We start from the raw sequence: 17,185 nt of genomic DNA, 5'->3' as shown, positions 1-17,185 counted from the left end.
AAACAGTGGCCACTGTTTGCTCTCTTCTATGTAACTGTGTGTGTATGTGTGTGAAAGTGTATGTGTGAGTGTGTGTGCGTGTCTGCATTTGTTTGGATTGCTGGAGGGATCCATGAAACGCTCCTGGCAGTGGTTTCCTCTGATAAGAGGGGCTGGGGACTGAGGGACAGGCCAGGAGGAAGACTTGATTGTCAATGTATACTTTTTTGCGTTTTGATTTTTTTTCACTATGCGTATATTGTCTATCCGAGAAATAAGAAATAAAATAAAATTAATTGTTTTGACCAAAAAGATAAAAAATAAAGGAAAAAAAGTCTTCAGGCTCCTGGAATTGAGTGGTATTGGCCTTGGCCTGATGGTTTCTGTCTCTCCTCTTCAGGTCCTTCGGCTGAGCTGGCTCACTCACCCACCAACAGCGGGAAGAAGCTCTTTGCTCCTGTTCCGTTTCCTTCAGGCTCCACTGAGGATGTGTCCTCCAGTGGCCCCCTGCAGCCCCCTCCGCTCCCCCAGAAAAAGATAGTGAGCCGGGCAGCCTCTTCACCGGATGGCTTCTTCTGGACCCAAGGCTCCCCGAAGCCCCGAACAGCAAGCCCCAAGCTGAATCTAAGCCACTCAGAAACCAACGTCCACGATGAGTCTCACTTTAGCTATTCATTGAGCTCCGGAAACCGCCACCATCCTGTCTTCTCCTCTTCTGAGCCTCTCGAGAAAGCTTTCAAAGGCAATGGCCACTGGGTTCCAGCAGCAGGGCTGTTGGGCAGCAGAAGCGGCCGCGGGAGCCCTGGCCTCCAATGCAAAGGGGCCCCCTCCGCCTCTTCCTCCCAGCTGAGTGTGTCCAGTCAAGCCTCCACCGGTAGCACCCAGCTTCAGCTGCACGGTCTCCTGAGCAGCATCAGCAGCAAGGAGGGCACCTATGCCAAGCTGGGGGGACTCTACACCCAGTCCCTGGCCCGCCTCGTAGCCAAATGTGAGGACCTCTTCATGGGCGGCCAGAAAAAGGAGCTCCACTTCAATGAGAATAACTGGTCACTCTTCAAGCTGACTTGTAACAAGCCCTGCTGTGACTCGGGGGATGCCATTTATTACTGTGCCACCTGCTCCGAGGACCCCGGCAGCACCTATGCTGTGAAAGTAGGTACCTCTCCCTCCTTCCATTCTGCTGTGCCACTGGCTGGTACTGGCTTGGGCAGAACTATGGATTGAGCAAGTCATTTTACCTGTCTGCACATTAGGAGGGGAGTTGATTCCTAAGCATTTTTTTTTTTTTTTTTTGACAGAGTCTTGCTCTGTCACCCAGGTTGGAGTGCAGTGGTATGATCTTGGCTCACTGCAGCCTCCACCTCCCAGGTTCAAGTGATTCTCCTGCCTCAGCCTCCCAAGTAGCTGGGACTACAGGAGCATGGCATTATGCCCAGCTATTTTTTAATATATATGTGTTTTTAGTAGAGACAGGGTTTCGCCGTGTTATCCAGGATGGTATCCATCTCCTGATCTCATGATCTGTCCACCTCAGCCTCCCAAAGTGCTGGGATTACAGGATTATAGTCATGAGCCACCGTGCCTGGCCTTTTTTTTTTTTTTTTTTGAGCTGTAATTCCACTCTGTTGCCCAGGATGGAGTGCAGTGGCACGATCTTGGCTCACCACAGCCTCCACCTCCCAGGTTAAAGCGATTCTCCTGCCTCAGCCTCCCAAGTAGCTGGGATCACCATGCCCAGCTAATTTTTGTATTTTCAGTAGAGATGGTGTTTCCCCATGTTGGCCAGGCTGGTGTTGAACTCCTTACCTCAGATGATCCACCCACCTTGGCCTCCCAAAGTGCTGGGATTACAGGCATGAGCCACCGCCCTGGCCCCTAAGCATTCTTTGGACACTTAGTGCTCAACGACTTCACTCCCTCTCTCTGCCCAGGACACAGTGCAATGAAATTAGTAGTATGAATATAAGACACATTCTATGCTTTCGGGAATACACATATATAATCTAGCTGGGATAAGGAAACAGTTGCTTTTTAGTGCAACAGAGAGTTTATTTATTAAGCAGGTTTTTATTGAGAGCCTACTGTGTGCCAGGTATTTTGCCACAATCAGAGCATATAGAGGTGAATATAAGCTTCCTTATAGGGCTTATAATGTAGTGAGGGAGATGGATAATGAAATCGTTCTTCTAATGTTAGAGCCAGAAGGAGCATTCGACCTAGGAATCATCTCGAACGATAATAGTAATAATATTATTTGTGTGAACATTCACACTACAACTAGACTCTCGGCTGGGAGTATTATCTACCTTACCTCTAATCCTAACAGTAATCCTACAGGTTAGGTAGGTTTTACGTTTGAGGGATCTGAGGCTCAAAGCGGCTAAGTAATTTGCCCATAGCTAGTTGGTGGCTGGAGTAGATTTGAGTTCTGGCGTGTCTGTCTCTCCAAAGCCTAAATTATGTCCCTACCAGTTAAGATAAATGAAGTTCAGAGACATTAAGTGACGAGCTCAAGGTAGCACAGCTCTTTAGCCTTTGCTGCTGGATCAGGGCTCTCTACCCGCACTGCACTGCCCTCTCAGAGCACAGCTCCGTGTGAGCTAGTTGAGCCATCTGCACCCATTTGGGCCACTGGGGTCTCTACTATGCTCTCCAGTCCTTCCCATGGCCCTATTTCTCATCTTCTTTTGCTGCTCCTTGAATACCTATTGAGTCCCTGGCCCTTCTACAAATGTAGGCTTTTATTGGGAGTAAGGAGGGAAACCCTGAGCTGTCTTCTCTCATCACCTGTCCTAAGACATGACATCCTTTTTTTTTTCCAGTTAGAAAAGTATAAAGAATGAGCTAATCTGAAATGGCCTTGGGGAGCTAGCTTGCTTACCAGCAATGTTAGAAAATAATATTCTTAGCATTTAAAAAAATAGTATTAAATAATATTTAAGTAATAATACTATTATTACTACTATTAATAATATTATTCAGTATATTTAAATAATATATAGTTGTTATAATTAAGAGTATTAATACCAATATTCAGCATATACTATTTATAATTATTTGTTATTTATATATACTGAATAATATTATCAGTAGTATAATTATAAATAATATATATTGGGCTGGGCTTGACGGCTCACACCTGTAATCCCTGCACTTAAGCAGGCAGACCACAAGGTCCGGAGATCAAGACTATCCTGGCCAACATGGTGAAACCAGTCTCTACTACAAATAAAAAAAATTAGCTGGGCATGGCGATGCATGCCTGTAGTTTCAGCTATTTGGGAGGCTGAGGCAGGAGAATTTCTTTAATTCGGGAGGCAAAGGCTGCAGTGAGCCGAAATCACGCCACTACTCTCCAGCCTGGGCAACAGAGCAAGATTCCATCTCAAAATAATAATAATAATAATATACTGAATAATATTCAGTATCAAGAGACAGCTGACCTTTCCATTTTGAGGAGGAAAAAGCCTGGTGGAAGAGGTTGAATCCTTCTTGCCCATGAAATAGGAAGTGAGGTGACCCTTTCTGCAAGAAGTAAGGGGCCCTTGGGACAAGCAGTTTTCTTTTTTACATCCATAAATAATGGTACTGTGCAGCTTGGATTCTAGGGTCCCATATAATAATGCAGAATTAGACATTCTCTAATAAACAACACAAAAGAAATTTTACTTTCCTTAAGCATGTTAAAATAAGTGTGGCTCCCTATTTCATTAGAAATAGAAGCCATACAGAAACCAAAAGATAAGCCTTAGCCCTCTAAGGAAAGTCACAGGGGTTTCCTATTTGGCTTTCCTGGAGACACCGTAGCTCAAGAAATAATGGCTCATCTCTGTGCCACTTGAAAAAGGAAATTTGGAGACTACCATCCAGTATGCAGAGGATGGTAATTCTTGGAACAAGGTTACCAGGAACAATATCAATTTGCAAATATGCGTGGCCTGGTCATTGTGGGGGTGGGTGGTGGGGGTGCCGGAGCATCATTTCACACGTGCAGCTGTTCCACTTCATTAGCACTCAAGTCTAGACAATTTACAGTCATCTGGGGATCTGCAGGAGGGGGAGCGGATCTCCCTTCCCAGCCAGCAAGCTGCCTGTCTGAGGCTGAGTGCATTTCATCTACGCATGTTAAACAGGGAGCCGTCCCTGAAGGCAGACAGAACCTTGTTTGCAGTTGCAGAGTCCCAGTTAACAATAGCAGGCTCACACCTGCTCCTTGCTGATGCTGGAGCCTACTATCCTGGGCTCAGCGCCCTGCAGCAGTGAGGAGATAAAGCTGGCTCTTGTAGCTCCACCACATGAATAGGTGGCAGGAAAAAAAAAAAATCATTAGCTGTGTGTGCGAAGCAGTTTCCTTTATCAGCCATCTAGAGAAAATTCTAGTTTGGTAATTAGGGACCCGTTTTAAGCCGCTGGGCCTTTTTTATTTAACAGACATGATTTAGACCAGACTTTCACCCATGAATGAGGCTCTGGCTCCAAAGTTTAAATGAGCCCTGGCTCAGCAAAAAGTTTGAAACTTGAGCTGAACCAAGGGTCTGTGTAAAGTTCTGGAGCTAAAAATCTGAGTAGAGTGCCCCCTAAAAATGAACTAAGGGTGGGAGCAGGGAGTGGGGAGATGGAGGTGGAGAAGAAGCCACTCCCTCCCCCACCGCCTCTTTTCCCATCCAGCACTGTAGAATGATCTCCGACATGAGCACAGAGCTCACTCACAGGGCTGGTTAGCATGCGCCCTATGTTTCTGGGCTTTGAGAAATCTGCAGGTCTTGCCAAAGCCCCAGCGCACTGATTTTGAAATGCCTCCAGCCCAGTTGTCATTTACTATGCTCCTTCATTTGCATATCTGTGCAAAATGTCAGCAGCCTGACTGGAGCTCAGGGCTTCAAGTGTTTGCTGGGCCCAGGCCTTTCATACCCCTGAGAAAAAGGGGCCTTGGAAACTCTTCCCAGGCCCCTAGGCAGCTGTGCTCTCTGGGTTTGCACAATACCTGCAGACCAGCCCTGGATGCCTCTGCATCACCAGAGGGCTACAGCCAAGATGGCAAGAGCAGTCACCATAGCAACCCTTATCATTGTGCTCACCCTGGGCTGGGCCTGGCGCTGAGAGCCATGCCAGCATCATTTCATGGGATCCTCACAATGGCCCTACAAGGAAGGACTACCCCTGCCCCTGTCATTCAGACGAGAAAACAGGCTTTGAGATAAATATTGTCCATCTTCAGTATGCATGGATTCTGTATTTGCAAAATCATCTACCCACTCAAATTAATTTGTAATTCCAAAATCAATACTTGAAGTGCTTTCCAGTAATTTCTGGAAATAGGTATAAGGCAAGGAAAAATTTGAGTCACCTGATTTTAGTTTGTTCTTACACTGTTACTAAAGATATACCTGAGACTGGGTAATTTATAAAGGAAAGAGGTTTAATTAACTCACAGTTCAGCGTGGCTGGGGAAGCCTCAGGAAACTTACAATCATGGTGGAAGGGGAGGCAAATGCCAGGTGAAGTCCTTCTTCACATGGTGGCAGCATGGAGAAGTGCCAAGCAAAAGGGGGGAAAGTAGCCAGGCGTGGTGGCTCACGTCTGTAATCCCAGCACTTTGGGAGGCCGAGGTTGGTGGATCATGAGGTCAGGAGTTCAAGACCAGCCTGGCCAACATGGTAAAACCCTGCCTCTACTAAAAATACAACAAATTATCAGAGTGTGGTGGCAGGCACCTGTAGTCCCAGCTACTTGGGATGCTGAGGCAGGAGAATCACTTGAACGGGGAGGCAGAGGTTGCAATGAGCCGAGGTTGCAATGAGCTGAGATTGCATCACTGCTCTCCAGCCTGGATGACAGAGACTCCATCTAAAAAAAACTAAAATGGCCCAAGCATAGGGCTGAAGTGCTGTCTAGTGTTCCTAACCACCACAAGGCTGGGATGTGCCTCATGGATAAAAATGCGTATGTTAGATAAGCTTTGTTCAGGCATGAGCTCTAGTGCTGTTGTCTGTAGGCTCATGTTAATGAGTCAACAAGGTTTATTAAATGAGGTATCTCTAAACAGAAGCATACATGAAACAAGGTTGAATACTGTGGGTTAATGAAAATATTGGGACCTGAGGGTCCCAGGAAACTTACCTTGCATTTCCTGTAGGAGCTGGAGTGTTTATGGCTTCTTCATAGGACATAACTCCTGCAAATAACAAAAATCCCTTGGAACTTGCCAAAGGTTACAGAGCTAATACTTAAACCTAGTCCTTTTTACACTCCAGAGCCCATACTTTTGACCTTTGGAACACTTCTTGGTTGTATAGTCCTGAGAAAATAATTTAACCTCTGGAAGCCCCAGTTTCCTCCTCTGTAATGGCACCTTCCTCCTTGGATTTAATGAGATCGAATGAGCTGCTGCATGGAACCCTCAGAATTGGCACAGTGCCTTGCACATGCCAGAGTTCAACCTGTATCTGTCAGGGGTGAGACAGTAACAGTGGTGTCCTTCCTGTATCGCCACTGACAGCACAGCAGAAGGTGGTTGGCCAAACTGCATATATGCAAGACTCTTTCTATGAGGACCTACTCCCCAGTTTCCTTCAGTTTAATAGTGCTCCAGAAGCCTGCCATTTGAAAACCAAGTACAGGCCAGGCACTGTAGCTCTCACCTATAATCTTAGCACTTTGGGAAGCCAAAGCAGGAGGATCACTTGAGCCCAGCAGTTCAAGACCAGCCTGGGCAACATGGCAAAACCTTGTCTGTACAAAAATTCCAAAAATTAGTTGGACATGGTGGTGTGCACCTGTAGTCCCAGCTTCTCAGAAGGCTGAAGCGGGAGGAGTGCTTAAACCTGGGAGGTCAAAACTGCAGTGAGCTGTGATTGTACCACTGCCTAAGGACAAAGCCAGGCCCTGTCTCAAAAAGTAAAAAATAAATAAAAACCAAGTATAGTTGGGTAGGCCAAAATAACAATGCCTTTGATACATATATTTCAAAATCGTTTTTTAAGTATAATAGAAAGCAGTGTCTGGGGTAAATGTCTTTCCCCTTTATTTCAATTCTGCTTTTATAGTAGAGAGATTACTAAATTAATGTGTTACCTACCATTCCCCATAATTAGCTTTAAAAACGTCCCTTAGAGGCTGAGCTCTTGTATGCCAGGTTTCATGCTGAGAAGGTTTGCACAGCTTCAATATAAATAAATCTTTGTGAAAAGGTGCTTGCAATAGAACGTCTAAAAGTATCGCCTGTAAGCATTGTGGCACTTCAAAAACATTGTTTCGTCATCATTCCAACACTGCAGCCTGAAGGCAGGGTTATTTTGGGAGTGTTTGCAGGATAATATTTTATAGGTAAATGTGAGATGCCTTTCTTCTCAGCATTACAGACTGATCTTTTTGTACAGAGCCTGGGTGAGGTTGCATAATAATATTCATTTGAAAGAGACTTCAGTCCCTTTCAGAGTAATAACAGGGAGATCAATGCCTGATAGAGGGACATCATGGCTGGTTCAAGACTCTCTAGTTGAATGGCAGCCAGATGAGGACTAGAATTGCTAGAGATCCCCAGGTGACTGGCCCTGTCATTTGTACAAGAAGAGAGGGAGGAGGCAAGAAAGATATAGTTGTGTGGATCCCCAGCTACTGTTTCCACAAAAGAGATCTTTTTGGGATCTTTTCCTATCTTTATCTCAGAGGCTACCTTGGGGTTCCTCTGAGGGTTCCTTCCGGTTCCCTCTTCCCTGGAGAGCTTTCTAGTTTTTTTCAGCTGCTGCAACTCACCTTGGAAGAAAAGTGAGGCTGCTTTCTTTGTAAATCTTATTTGGCTTCCGAAAATTTGTCCACATTGCGCACAGATGGGTGTCTTCCTGCCAATACCTCCACACCACACTGCATGTTGCTCAGCAGGGACCCCATTCGCTGGGTCAAATGGTCACTTTATGTTTAACTTTTTAAGAAATTGACAAACTGCTCCAAAGGGTCTGCCCCATTATACATTCCCACAAGCAATGTATGAGGGTTCCCATTTCTGCTCAACCCCGTGGACACTTGGGACTATCTTTTATTAGAACTCATTCTAGTGGGCGTGAACTGATATCTCCTTGTGGTTTTGATTTGCATTTCCCTGATGATTAACGATGTCCAACATCTTTTCACAAACTTGTGGCCATTTACCATTTTATTTTGGTGAATTATCTGTTCATATTCCTTGCCCATTTTTTTCTCCATGCTGTGATTCTGTGTCTTTTTGACTGGATTGTTTATCTTTGTATTATTGAGTTGTAAAAAAAAAAGTGTTCTTTTTTTAAAATATAAATTCTAGAAGCAAGTCCTTTATCAGATACATGTTTGGCAGATATTTTCTCCCAATCTATTACTTGTCTTTCCACTTTCTTCATGGGGTCTTTTGAAGCATAAAAACTTAGACTTTTGAGATTAAGTTTGTAATTTTTTTTTTCTTTTGTGAACGACCCTTTTGGTGTGGTACTTAAGAAATCTTTGCCTAAGCCGAGGCATGAAAGATTCTGTCCCATGTTTTCTTCCAGCACGTGTTACCCTTAAGCCTATGTGATCCACTTTGAGTTAGTTTTTGTATGGAGTAAGGGGTGAAGTTGACCTTTTTGCACGTGGACACTCAAATGTTCCCACACTCTTTGTTGGGCAGAACCATGGGCTCCACTCTTGATTGCCATTCTCCTTCTCCCCACAGATCTGCAAAACCCCTGAGCCCAAAACCGTCTCCTACTGCAGCCCGTCCGTGCCTGTGCACTTTAACATCCAGCAGGACTGCGGCCACTTCGTCGCCTCGGTGCCCTCCAGCATGCTCACCTCCCACGACGCGCCCAAGGACCCTGTGCCGGCCCTGCCCTCACACCCGCCTGCGCAGGAGCAGGACTGCGTGGTGGTCATCACCCGAGAGGTGCCGCATCAGACCGCCTCCGACTTCGTGCGGCACTCGGCGGCCAGCCACCAGGCGGAGCCCGAGGCGTACGAACGGCGCGTGTGCTTCCTGCTCCTGCAGCTCTGCAACGGGCTGGAGCACCTAAAGGAGCACGGGATCATCCACCGGGACCTGTGCCTGGAGAACCTGCTGCTGGTGCACTGCACACCCCCGGCTGCCCCTGCCCCCGCCGCCGCCCCCCCTCCCGCCGCCGCCCCTCCGTGCTCCTCTGGCGCCCTCCCCGCCAGTGGCTCTCCCAGCCCGGCAGCCGGCCCCGCCTGCCCGGGAAGGCCCGGGGAGAAGCAGCTGCCCCGGCTCATCATCAGCAACTTTTTGAAGGCCAAGCAGAAGCCTGGGGGCACCCCAAACCTGCAGCAGAAGAAGAGCCAGGCCCGGCTGGCCCCCGAGATCGTGTCTGCCTCCCAGTACCGCAAGTTCGATGAGTTCCAGACCGGCATCCTCATCTACGAGCTGCTGCACCAGCCCAACCCGTTCGAGGTGCGCGCCCAGCTGCGGGAGCGGGACTACCGGCAGGAGGACCTGCCGCCGCTGCCCGCGCTGTCCCTCTACTCCCCGGGCCTGCAGCAGCTGGCACACCTGCTGCTGGAGGCCGACCCCATCAAGCGCATCCGCATAGGCGAGGCCAAGCGCGTGCTGCAGTGCCTGCTGTGGGGGCCCCGTCGCGAGCTGGTGCAGCAGCCGGGCACCTCGGAGGAGGCGCTGTGCGGCACGCTGCACAACTGGATCGACATGAAGCGAGCCCTGATGATGATGAAGTTTGCGGAGAAGGCGGTGGATCGCAGGCGGGGCGTGGAGCTGGAGGACTGGCTTTGCTGCCAGTACCTGGCATCTGCGGAGCCGGGGGCCCTCTTACAGTCGCTGAAGCTCCTGCAGCTTTTGTGAGCCAAGCCTTAGCCTGCACTGTCTTCTGCCCCTTCCCTAACTAACCCTTTCCTGTCTTGCCTTGGGAGCACCTTTGTCTCCCTGGGAAATGGTACAGATGACTGGTACACCTGGATGTAAAAAATATATGTATATATATATATAATACATATATAAATATGAAAGACTAAGGATGCTGTTGTCCCTCCACGCGGATCTCCTCTCTGCATCAGGTCCTCCCTGTTTTCTGCTTTAATTATATGCATTTCTAGCTCCATGCAAACTCATGAGGGCATTCAGTGAACAGAATGCGGCCTAGACACTGGTCTCACTACCTTGTTAAAGGATTTCTTCACCCTTTTGTCAAATTGTTATTAAAAAAAAGAAGAAGAAGAAAACTCCATTAAAAATTTTTTTGGTTGTTGAGTCACAAGCAAAGCTCTTTATCCTTAAGTGCCAGAGTGCGTTAATACGTTTGGTGGGTAAAACAGACCTGTCTTTGGTCTTAGACTTTTCAGGAGATAGAGCAGCAGTCTGCAAAGGACCAGGCAGGTGGGTACAAATTAATCTTCGCTGCTTCTCTTCCCACCTGGCAGCCTCCTGGAAAGAAACCAGACACAGTCGCTGTGATCCCAGTGGTTTGGAATTCAACCCCACTGCTCCAAAGTCATTTCCAGTTTGCTAAAGCTGGTTATCATTCAGATACCTGCCTAAAAAGAGAATCCACACCAGATGGTTCCGATGAAAAGACCTTAAGGGGACCAATAGACTTAGCTAGGTGTGGTCAGGGTTATGAGAACAAAGGGTGACAAGGCCAAAAGCAAGGGCCAGAACAGCAGGACAGGGGAACTTAACAGGAGGTATTTGCCCTGAGATCTCTACAGCCAGAGATGGTTGTCTCTGTTTCCCGCCTGTCATCTCCAACCTAATGGGATGCTAGACAGCAAAGGACCTTGGGTGACACAGTCTGAAGGATCAGCCTCCTGGGACAGGGAGGAGGTGGAGAGTGCATGGGGCACTAGGTGGCAAACAGCCCACTTGTTCCTACTGTAGTAGATGATGGCAGTGCAAGAATAGACTAGAACTCAGGTGTTTCAACTCCCAGGCCAGTATTCCCTCTGCTGTTCGGACCTCCAAGTATCCTTTTCTAAAACCTCATTTAACACATCTATTGGCACCTACTACTTACCGTAGTCAATATTTGTTCCCATGCCTTTAAAAACACAAAGAAAATTAGGCATCAGATCTTTCCTCCTCAAAACTAGACACACACACACACACACACACACACACACACACACGTTGAAAATTACCTATTTGAAGAGAAATAGCCCCAAGACTCTTGTGTTTTTACCTAATGGGTAATCTTCCAACTAGAGATCTAATTAATTTCTAAAACCTTGGTAATAACTCTGGACAAATTAAAACAAATACAAAGATCTGAATGGATGTTTTAGAAACCTGGGATGCACTTAGGAAGAAGGATAGAGAACTCTCCCAGGTCCTCTTCTGCATATTAATTTCAATCCTTTTCGAGTTCCACCTTCCAGCCCCTGACTACATGTAAACACACTCATATTTCCTTGCATCAGTGATGAACACAGCGCCTGGGGCACATTTGTAATTTCAATTGTTTCCTGAGCATTGAGGAAATAAGTGAACTAAAACCAGCTCCCAACCCATTTGTACAAGAGAAAGAGAGCCTGCGAAAGTGGAAATAATATTTCTCCCTAGGACCTATCTGTTTCAGGGAGCGTTGTCTGTTTTCTTTGTTCCTCAGAATTTGCCAGGCAAACCTTACACCCTCAATTTGCTGTCTTTTGCTTTTTTTTTAAATCCACTTCAAGTAAATAAACAATGGAGAGGGAGGAGCAAATATTCTACCAGGGGAATTCAGTGCCATTAGAAAATAAGGCTGGGCGTGGTGGCTTATACCTATAATCCCAGCACTTTGAGAGGCCAAGGTGGGTGGATCACCTGAGATCAGGAGTTCGAGACCAGCTTGGCCAACACAGAGAACCCCTGTCTCTACTAAAAATACAAAAATTAGCTGGGTCTCATGGCACATGGCTGTAATCCCAGCTCCTCAGGAGGCTGAGGCACAAGAATGACTTGAACCTGGAGGTGGAGGTTGCAGTCAGTCAAGATCGTACCACTGCACTCCAGCCTGGGTGGCAGAGTTAGTCTGCCAGGAAAAAAAAAAAAAAAGAGAGAGAGAGAGAGAAAGAAAGCAAGAAAGAAAATAAATGTCTTAGGAGCCATATTTTTAATTCCTGAATTAATTGCAACTTTTTTATATGCCATCCACTTCAGAAAAAAAATGAGGTTGTAAAAGCAGTTTTAAGAACCAACATGAACCAAAAAGTAGAGGATAAAGAAGAAAGAGTAGCAATAAATTCTGATTGAGAGGAACAAGAGCAATTAAACATAAAACTTACTTCTGAGCTGCCCACCAACCTAGAAAAAGAAAACTGGTTGCAGAATTATTTTTTGTGTGCAATTTTAGGAAGGAGTTCATCAGAAGGAATAAATCTTTGTTGGTCAAGAATTTTTTTGTTTGAAGACATGGAATAATGCAATAGCAGTTTTAAAAAGGAAAAAAGAAAAAAGCATTTTCTGAAGATAGGTGTCAAGAGCAATGCCAGGTTAAAAATAACCAGGTCCACACATGCTTGTGTCTTTCCACAATGTCAGGTTTTTGTTGATGCTAACTCAGTCACAAAATCCAGGAGCTACATGGAATTTCCACGGAGGCAAATCTTCTCATACCTTCCATTCTCTTGGTAGAGCTGCAGGCACACAGGCTCAAGCCACTCCTCAGGTCAGTCAGTACGGCAAGCCAGACGTAATAGTATACTTAATCAATGCATACGTGTTACAGATTAAACATTCCACAACAAAGTGACAGTGAACAGCAAGAGGAGAAAGAGACTGGAGAAAGGGTTAAGGAACCAGTCCAGGGGGCATGGGTCGGTCTTGTGAGGAAAATGTTGGAGGTGGCAGAAGCAGATGCCAAGTTCTTATCATGAGTGACTGCAAGACAATGTAGTTAAGACAGCCATTTCGAGCTGCTTAAGGCCTGACCTTTTAAAGTCACAGAGTCCTCTGATAAGAACTGATCATGGAAATGTGCTTGTTCGTGTCTTTTTCTGGTTGGATGCAGTCTTTATCTTTTTTTTCTGTTGTTGTCACTATTTATTAAACAAAACATCTTATCCTTGTTGGCAAAGCGCCCTGTGAAACATAAAATGGAGTCTTAGTCTAAGATGGAGTGAGTTATGTCAAGGGTGCTCTATACAATAGGGTTTTTTTTTTTTTTTTTTTTTTTTTTTAGTCTCCACCACTGGTGAAATTTAAATATGGAATGTAAAACCTAGTTTCCTCAAATTATCTGGAAATGATTACCACCCATTCCTCTCCATGGATTGTCCTTTTCCATAAATGATTAGTCACATGGCTATAAATAACTAGGTTTAACAAACAAGTTCAGTCGCACTAAATTCAGAGGTTCAGTATAATTGTTGTTATTGTCGTTACTTCAGAATACACCTAGGCTGCACGGCTTTATCTCACAGAAGATTCTAGCATAAAATCCATTATGCCCAGAAACAATCGTTGTTCTGCAGGACTGAGATTTGGAAATAAGCAGGGACGAGGAGAGTTGTACGGCATCTGGCAATTTAATATTCCTGTTATCAGTGAGTTCATCTTCCGTTTTCCTTGGCTCTAAACCCAACTACTGGTATTTAAATCTTCAGTTTTTCTTCTCTCCCACTCTGAGTCAAGTCGCCCCCATAACCTTTTCCACATATGTAATTTTTGTTGTTTGTAAGCCATTCTCATTTTTATGCCAAGATGTGGAATCGTTTCTCTTCTATTTTTTTTTAATGTAGACATTATAAAGCCTCATAACTAAATAGTTATATCCTTGCCAGAAGCCAGATAAATGTTTTAGGGATTATTTATTTACATATGGCTCAGATCTGAAAGGACTGGGTTCTGGGGAGCTGTAGTTACCACTTTATATTACACTTCATGGTTTCCAAGAGCTTAGGGCTGGAAAAACTCTTTTGAGATGTACGCATGTACACAAAATAAGTATAAAGATTTTGAAAAAAGAAGACACGTGTTACTTTAGTGAGTTCTAAATTTGCTCCTAAAATACACACAGTCAGTAAATGAGGCAGCCCTTTTCTGCTCTGCTGAATATCTGAAAATCTTTGGAGCTCTAAGGATAAGTTTACCAAATCTGACTACAAGCAGTAGATTTGTAACATAAAACCAACTTGTCATTTTTAAGAGAGGATAATATGAATGGAATTTATTTATTGGAGATCAAAGTTTAACCCAGCTGATGTCATTGTTGGAAAAAAATTTTAAGGCAAGAATAAAATGGTTGGAGCAAGTACCATAGGGTGATTGTCTTGACAAATTACTCTTTCTTTCTTTTTTTTTTTTTCCAATTCTAATTAATGCAGGTAATGGGGCAACCTCCCTGTGAAAGATGTCCTAGGAGGAGAAATTGGTCAGGAGGTAGCCCGATGGATTATGGGATTCCAGAAAAAGAGCCAAAATTAACTCAAAAGTGATATTTTGGTTTAGGGGACTCCGGGGTTCGGCCAAAATATCTGTGACCAATTTGGATCCTTACCAGATCCAGGATACTCATTCTTGTATGATCCGGATCTTTTCTCCCAGAATGTGCCTGCACCCAGGCCACGCTTATGGGACTGGAGAAGAAGAAAAGCCAAGTTTACAGGAGACCTTCCTGCATGTCGGCAGGCTGATTCAGTACTGGATTCTCCCAGCTGGGCTCTGGACGTAGACATTGGCCACATAGGCTAAATGTGAGACTCAAACATTTTCAGCTCTTATACCAGAGGTGATCACAGCTATTCCCTCAAAAAAAAAGTACTGCCCTAGACGCCAGATGTGCTTAGATTATTAAGATTTTTGTGCACGGTAATGACCTCAAAGGTTAGTCTGCAGAGTCCTGCTTTACTGCCTTATCAGGGCAAAGCAAACATGGAGACAGCTTGGGGGAATTGAGTGTGGCGGTCTGAGGAGGGACGACTAGGCGGGAATTGAGAGCACAAGATTCAGAGACAAACCACCTGCTCCATTAGGTTGGTGCCAAAGTCAAGTGGCTTTTCCCATTACTTTTTAATTAATTTTAATGGCAAAAACAGCAATAGCTTTTGCACCAATTTTATAACGTATGCATGGATCCAGCCCCGATGACTTTCCACAATACTGAAAGGGTAATCATGCCTTCACCCCTTTACTAGGATTACCAAGACATTTATATGTCTGTTCCCTTTTCAAAGATTTCCAGGAATGAGGAAGCAGTAACAATGTCCTCTTTTTTAGGTTGTGATAGTTCAATTTCAGAACTTACAGCAGATCCCTTAAAAAGTCAGAAAGACTTTAACAACTGAGCCTTTTATTTAAATCCTTTATTTACTGAGCCATTCCCACCACCATGATGACAAAAGCAAATTCTGGTCTTCCCAAAAGAGAAATGAATTTTCTTTTCCTACCCCTCAGCTTTGTTGGTTTTGTTTATTTCAGTAGGCAAACCCTAATATGGCACTCAAAGACAAAACTATCCTCAGGTACACTCAGGGCTGGACTCAGTGGCTCACGCCTGTAATCCCAACACTTTGAAAGGCCAACGCCATAATCCCAGCATTTTGGTAGGCTAAGAATTGCTTGAGGTCAGGAGTTGAAAACCAGCCTGGGGCAACATTGAGAGACTCTGTCTCTAAAAAAAAATAAAAATAAAAAAATCAGCCAGGCATGGAGGCACTCATCTGTGGTCCTAACTACTCAGGAGGCTGAGGTGAGAGGATCACTGGATGCCGAACGATCAAAGCTACAGTGAGCTGGGATGGTGGTACTATACTCCAGCTTGGGCAACAGAGAGAGAGAGAGAGCCCATCTCCAAAGAAAAAAAAGATACTCAGATATCAATCCTCCATTCCTCCATGCTTTCTACTCCATGCCATTCTCCCCTCCTTTCCCCCTGAGAGCACCCACCCACTGTGGTCACCAAACTCACCAGTTCCCACTTGATCCTTCCTGTGTTTGTGCACAAATAGGCAGATACAAGGATTTTTTTTTTTTACACAGAAGTTACCGTGCCTGAGATGCAAGAGCACTTTGCTTTTCTCACTTAGCAGTATGTTAACGGGAACTTTCTTAAAGAGAGGAAGCGGCTTGATTTCTCCCCTGAGTCAGAGAATTGACAAGGTTTTATCACCTTTTACCCAGGTGTTAAAACATCATTTGCACTTCTGGGAGAGCATTAATTCATGGAAATTGTAATGATCCTTTACTGGTATTGCTCCTTGTTTCAGGTCTTAGGACAACTCATTTGATTTCCGTTGGGAGATACAGACTCTTTTTCTTCCCAGATGGATATTCTGAGGCTTGCTCTAAAATGCAGTTAACATTGGCAGCAGGGCCCTGAGTTAATGATAAAATTCACCCTCGGGCCCTTACTAGTCCCTGGAGTGACACTGCTAGTCTTTGCACTTGCAACTCAATGCATCTTTGACAAGCTGTGTATTCATCCCTTGCGGCAAGCCCAACCTGGTGACTGTGGCCAAGGAAAATGCTTCAGGATGAACTTCCAGAGACAGTGTTTAAGGAAGAATGAGGTTGTGCTACTCTGTGCCCTGGCTTTTCTGTGGCTCCAGTGTTGTCATTTCTTTCCATGATTTTAGAGAGCTGCAATGTAAGCAACAAGGTCTCCACTTATTGAAACTGTTCATGGAACTTGGAGTCAGCTCTTGAACAATAGAAGCCTGATACTGTTGGTCTTGGCTGAGTACAACATGAGTCATGTGCTGTTTCAAGTACCTAACTGAACATGGGTAGAAAGAAGGAGCTCTCTGGGTGACAGCCAGAACAATTCCATGTGGAGATAGGGCTGGAGGAGGGAGGTGGGATAGGGGCTGAGCTCCTAGCACAGGAAGCAGACAAGGGTGCAGACCAGCAAGCCTTCCCAGCCAGTGCCGACTATGCCCAGCAGCAGGGGTTGGCAGCTGCCTCCCAGTTATGAGTCATACATTTGATCTCAGCCTTCATCCTGCAGCCAGGCCTCGCTGGAGCCAGCTGCTGGGCCCTGGGTTGTTACCCAACAGCCCCCTTTGTTTCATCTCTGAAAAGGCAACAGTTCCTTGGAGAAAGAATCAAAATGAAGAAAAGAAAACTAAGGACAATGTTAAATGGTAGTGGTAGCCATTTATTCTTTTGGTAGAATAACCATTCCTTTTTTTTTTTTTTTTTTAGAGATAGAGTCTTGCTCCATTGCCCAGCTGGAGTGCAGTGGTATGATTACAGTTCACTGTAGCGCCAACTTCCTTGGCTCAAGTGATCCTCCTACTTCAGCCTCCTAAGTAGCTG

The 17,185-nt window shown here is 45.2% G+C and overlaps 1 protein-coding gene across 2 annotated transcripts in view; it reads left to right on the top strand.

The window, feature by feature from the left end:
- The window catches only part of PRAG1 (PEAK1 related, kinase-activating pseudokinase 1), a 60,768-nt gene extending 50,560 nt beyond the window's left edge, over positions 1-10,208 (top strand). For both annotated transcript variants that reach the window (XM_002756909.6, XM_035270225.3), the window contains exons 5-6: positions 380-1,131; positions 8,663-10,208. In XM_002756909.6, coding sequence (XP_002756955.2) covers positions 380-1,131; positions 8,663-9,796 — 1,886 coding nt within the window. In that variant the 3' untranslated portion in view covers positions 9,797-10,208. The remainder of the gene's footprint in view (positions 1-379; positions 1,132-8,662) is intronic.
- The last annotated feature ends 6,977 nt before the right edge of the window (positions 10,209-17,185 follow it).

The sequence above is a fragment of the Callithrix jacchus genome, chromosome 13 (assembly GCF_049354715.1).
Source record: "Callithrix jacchus isolate 240 chromosome 13, calJac240_pri, whole genome shotgun sequence".
NCBI lineage: Eukaryota > Metazoa > Chordata > Mammalia > Primates > Cebidae > Callithrix > Callithrix jacchus.
The sequence above is the reverse complement of the archived record's forward strand: the minus strand, read 5'-3'. Positions and strand labels throughout refer to the sequence as shown.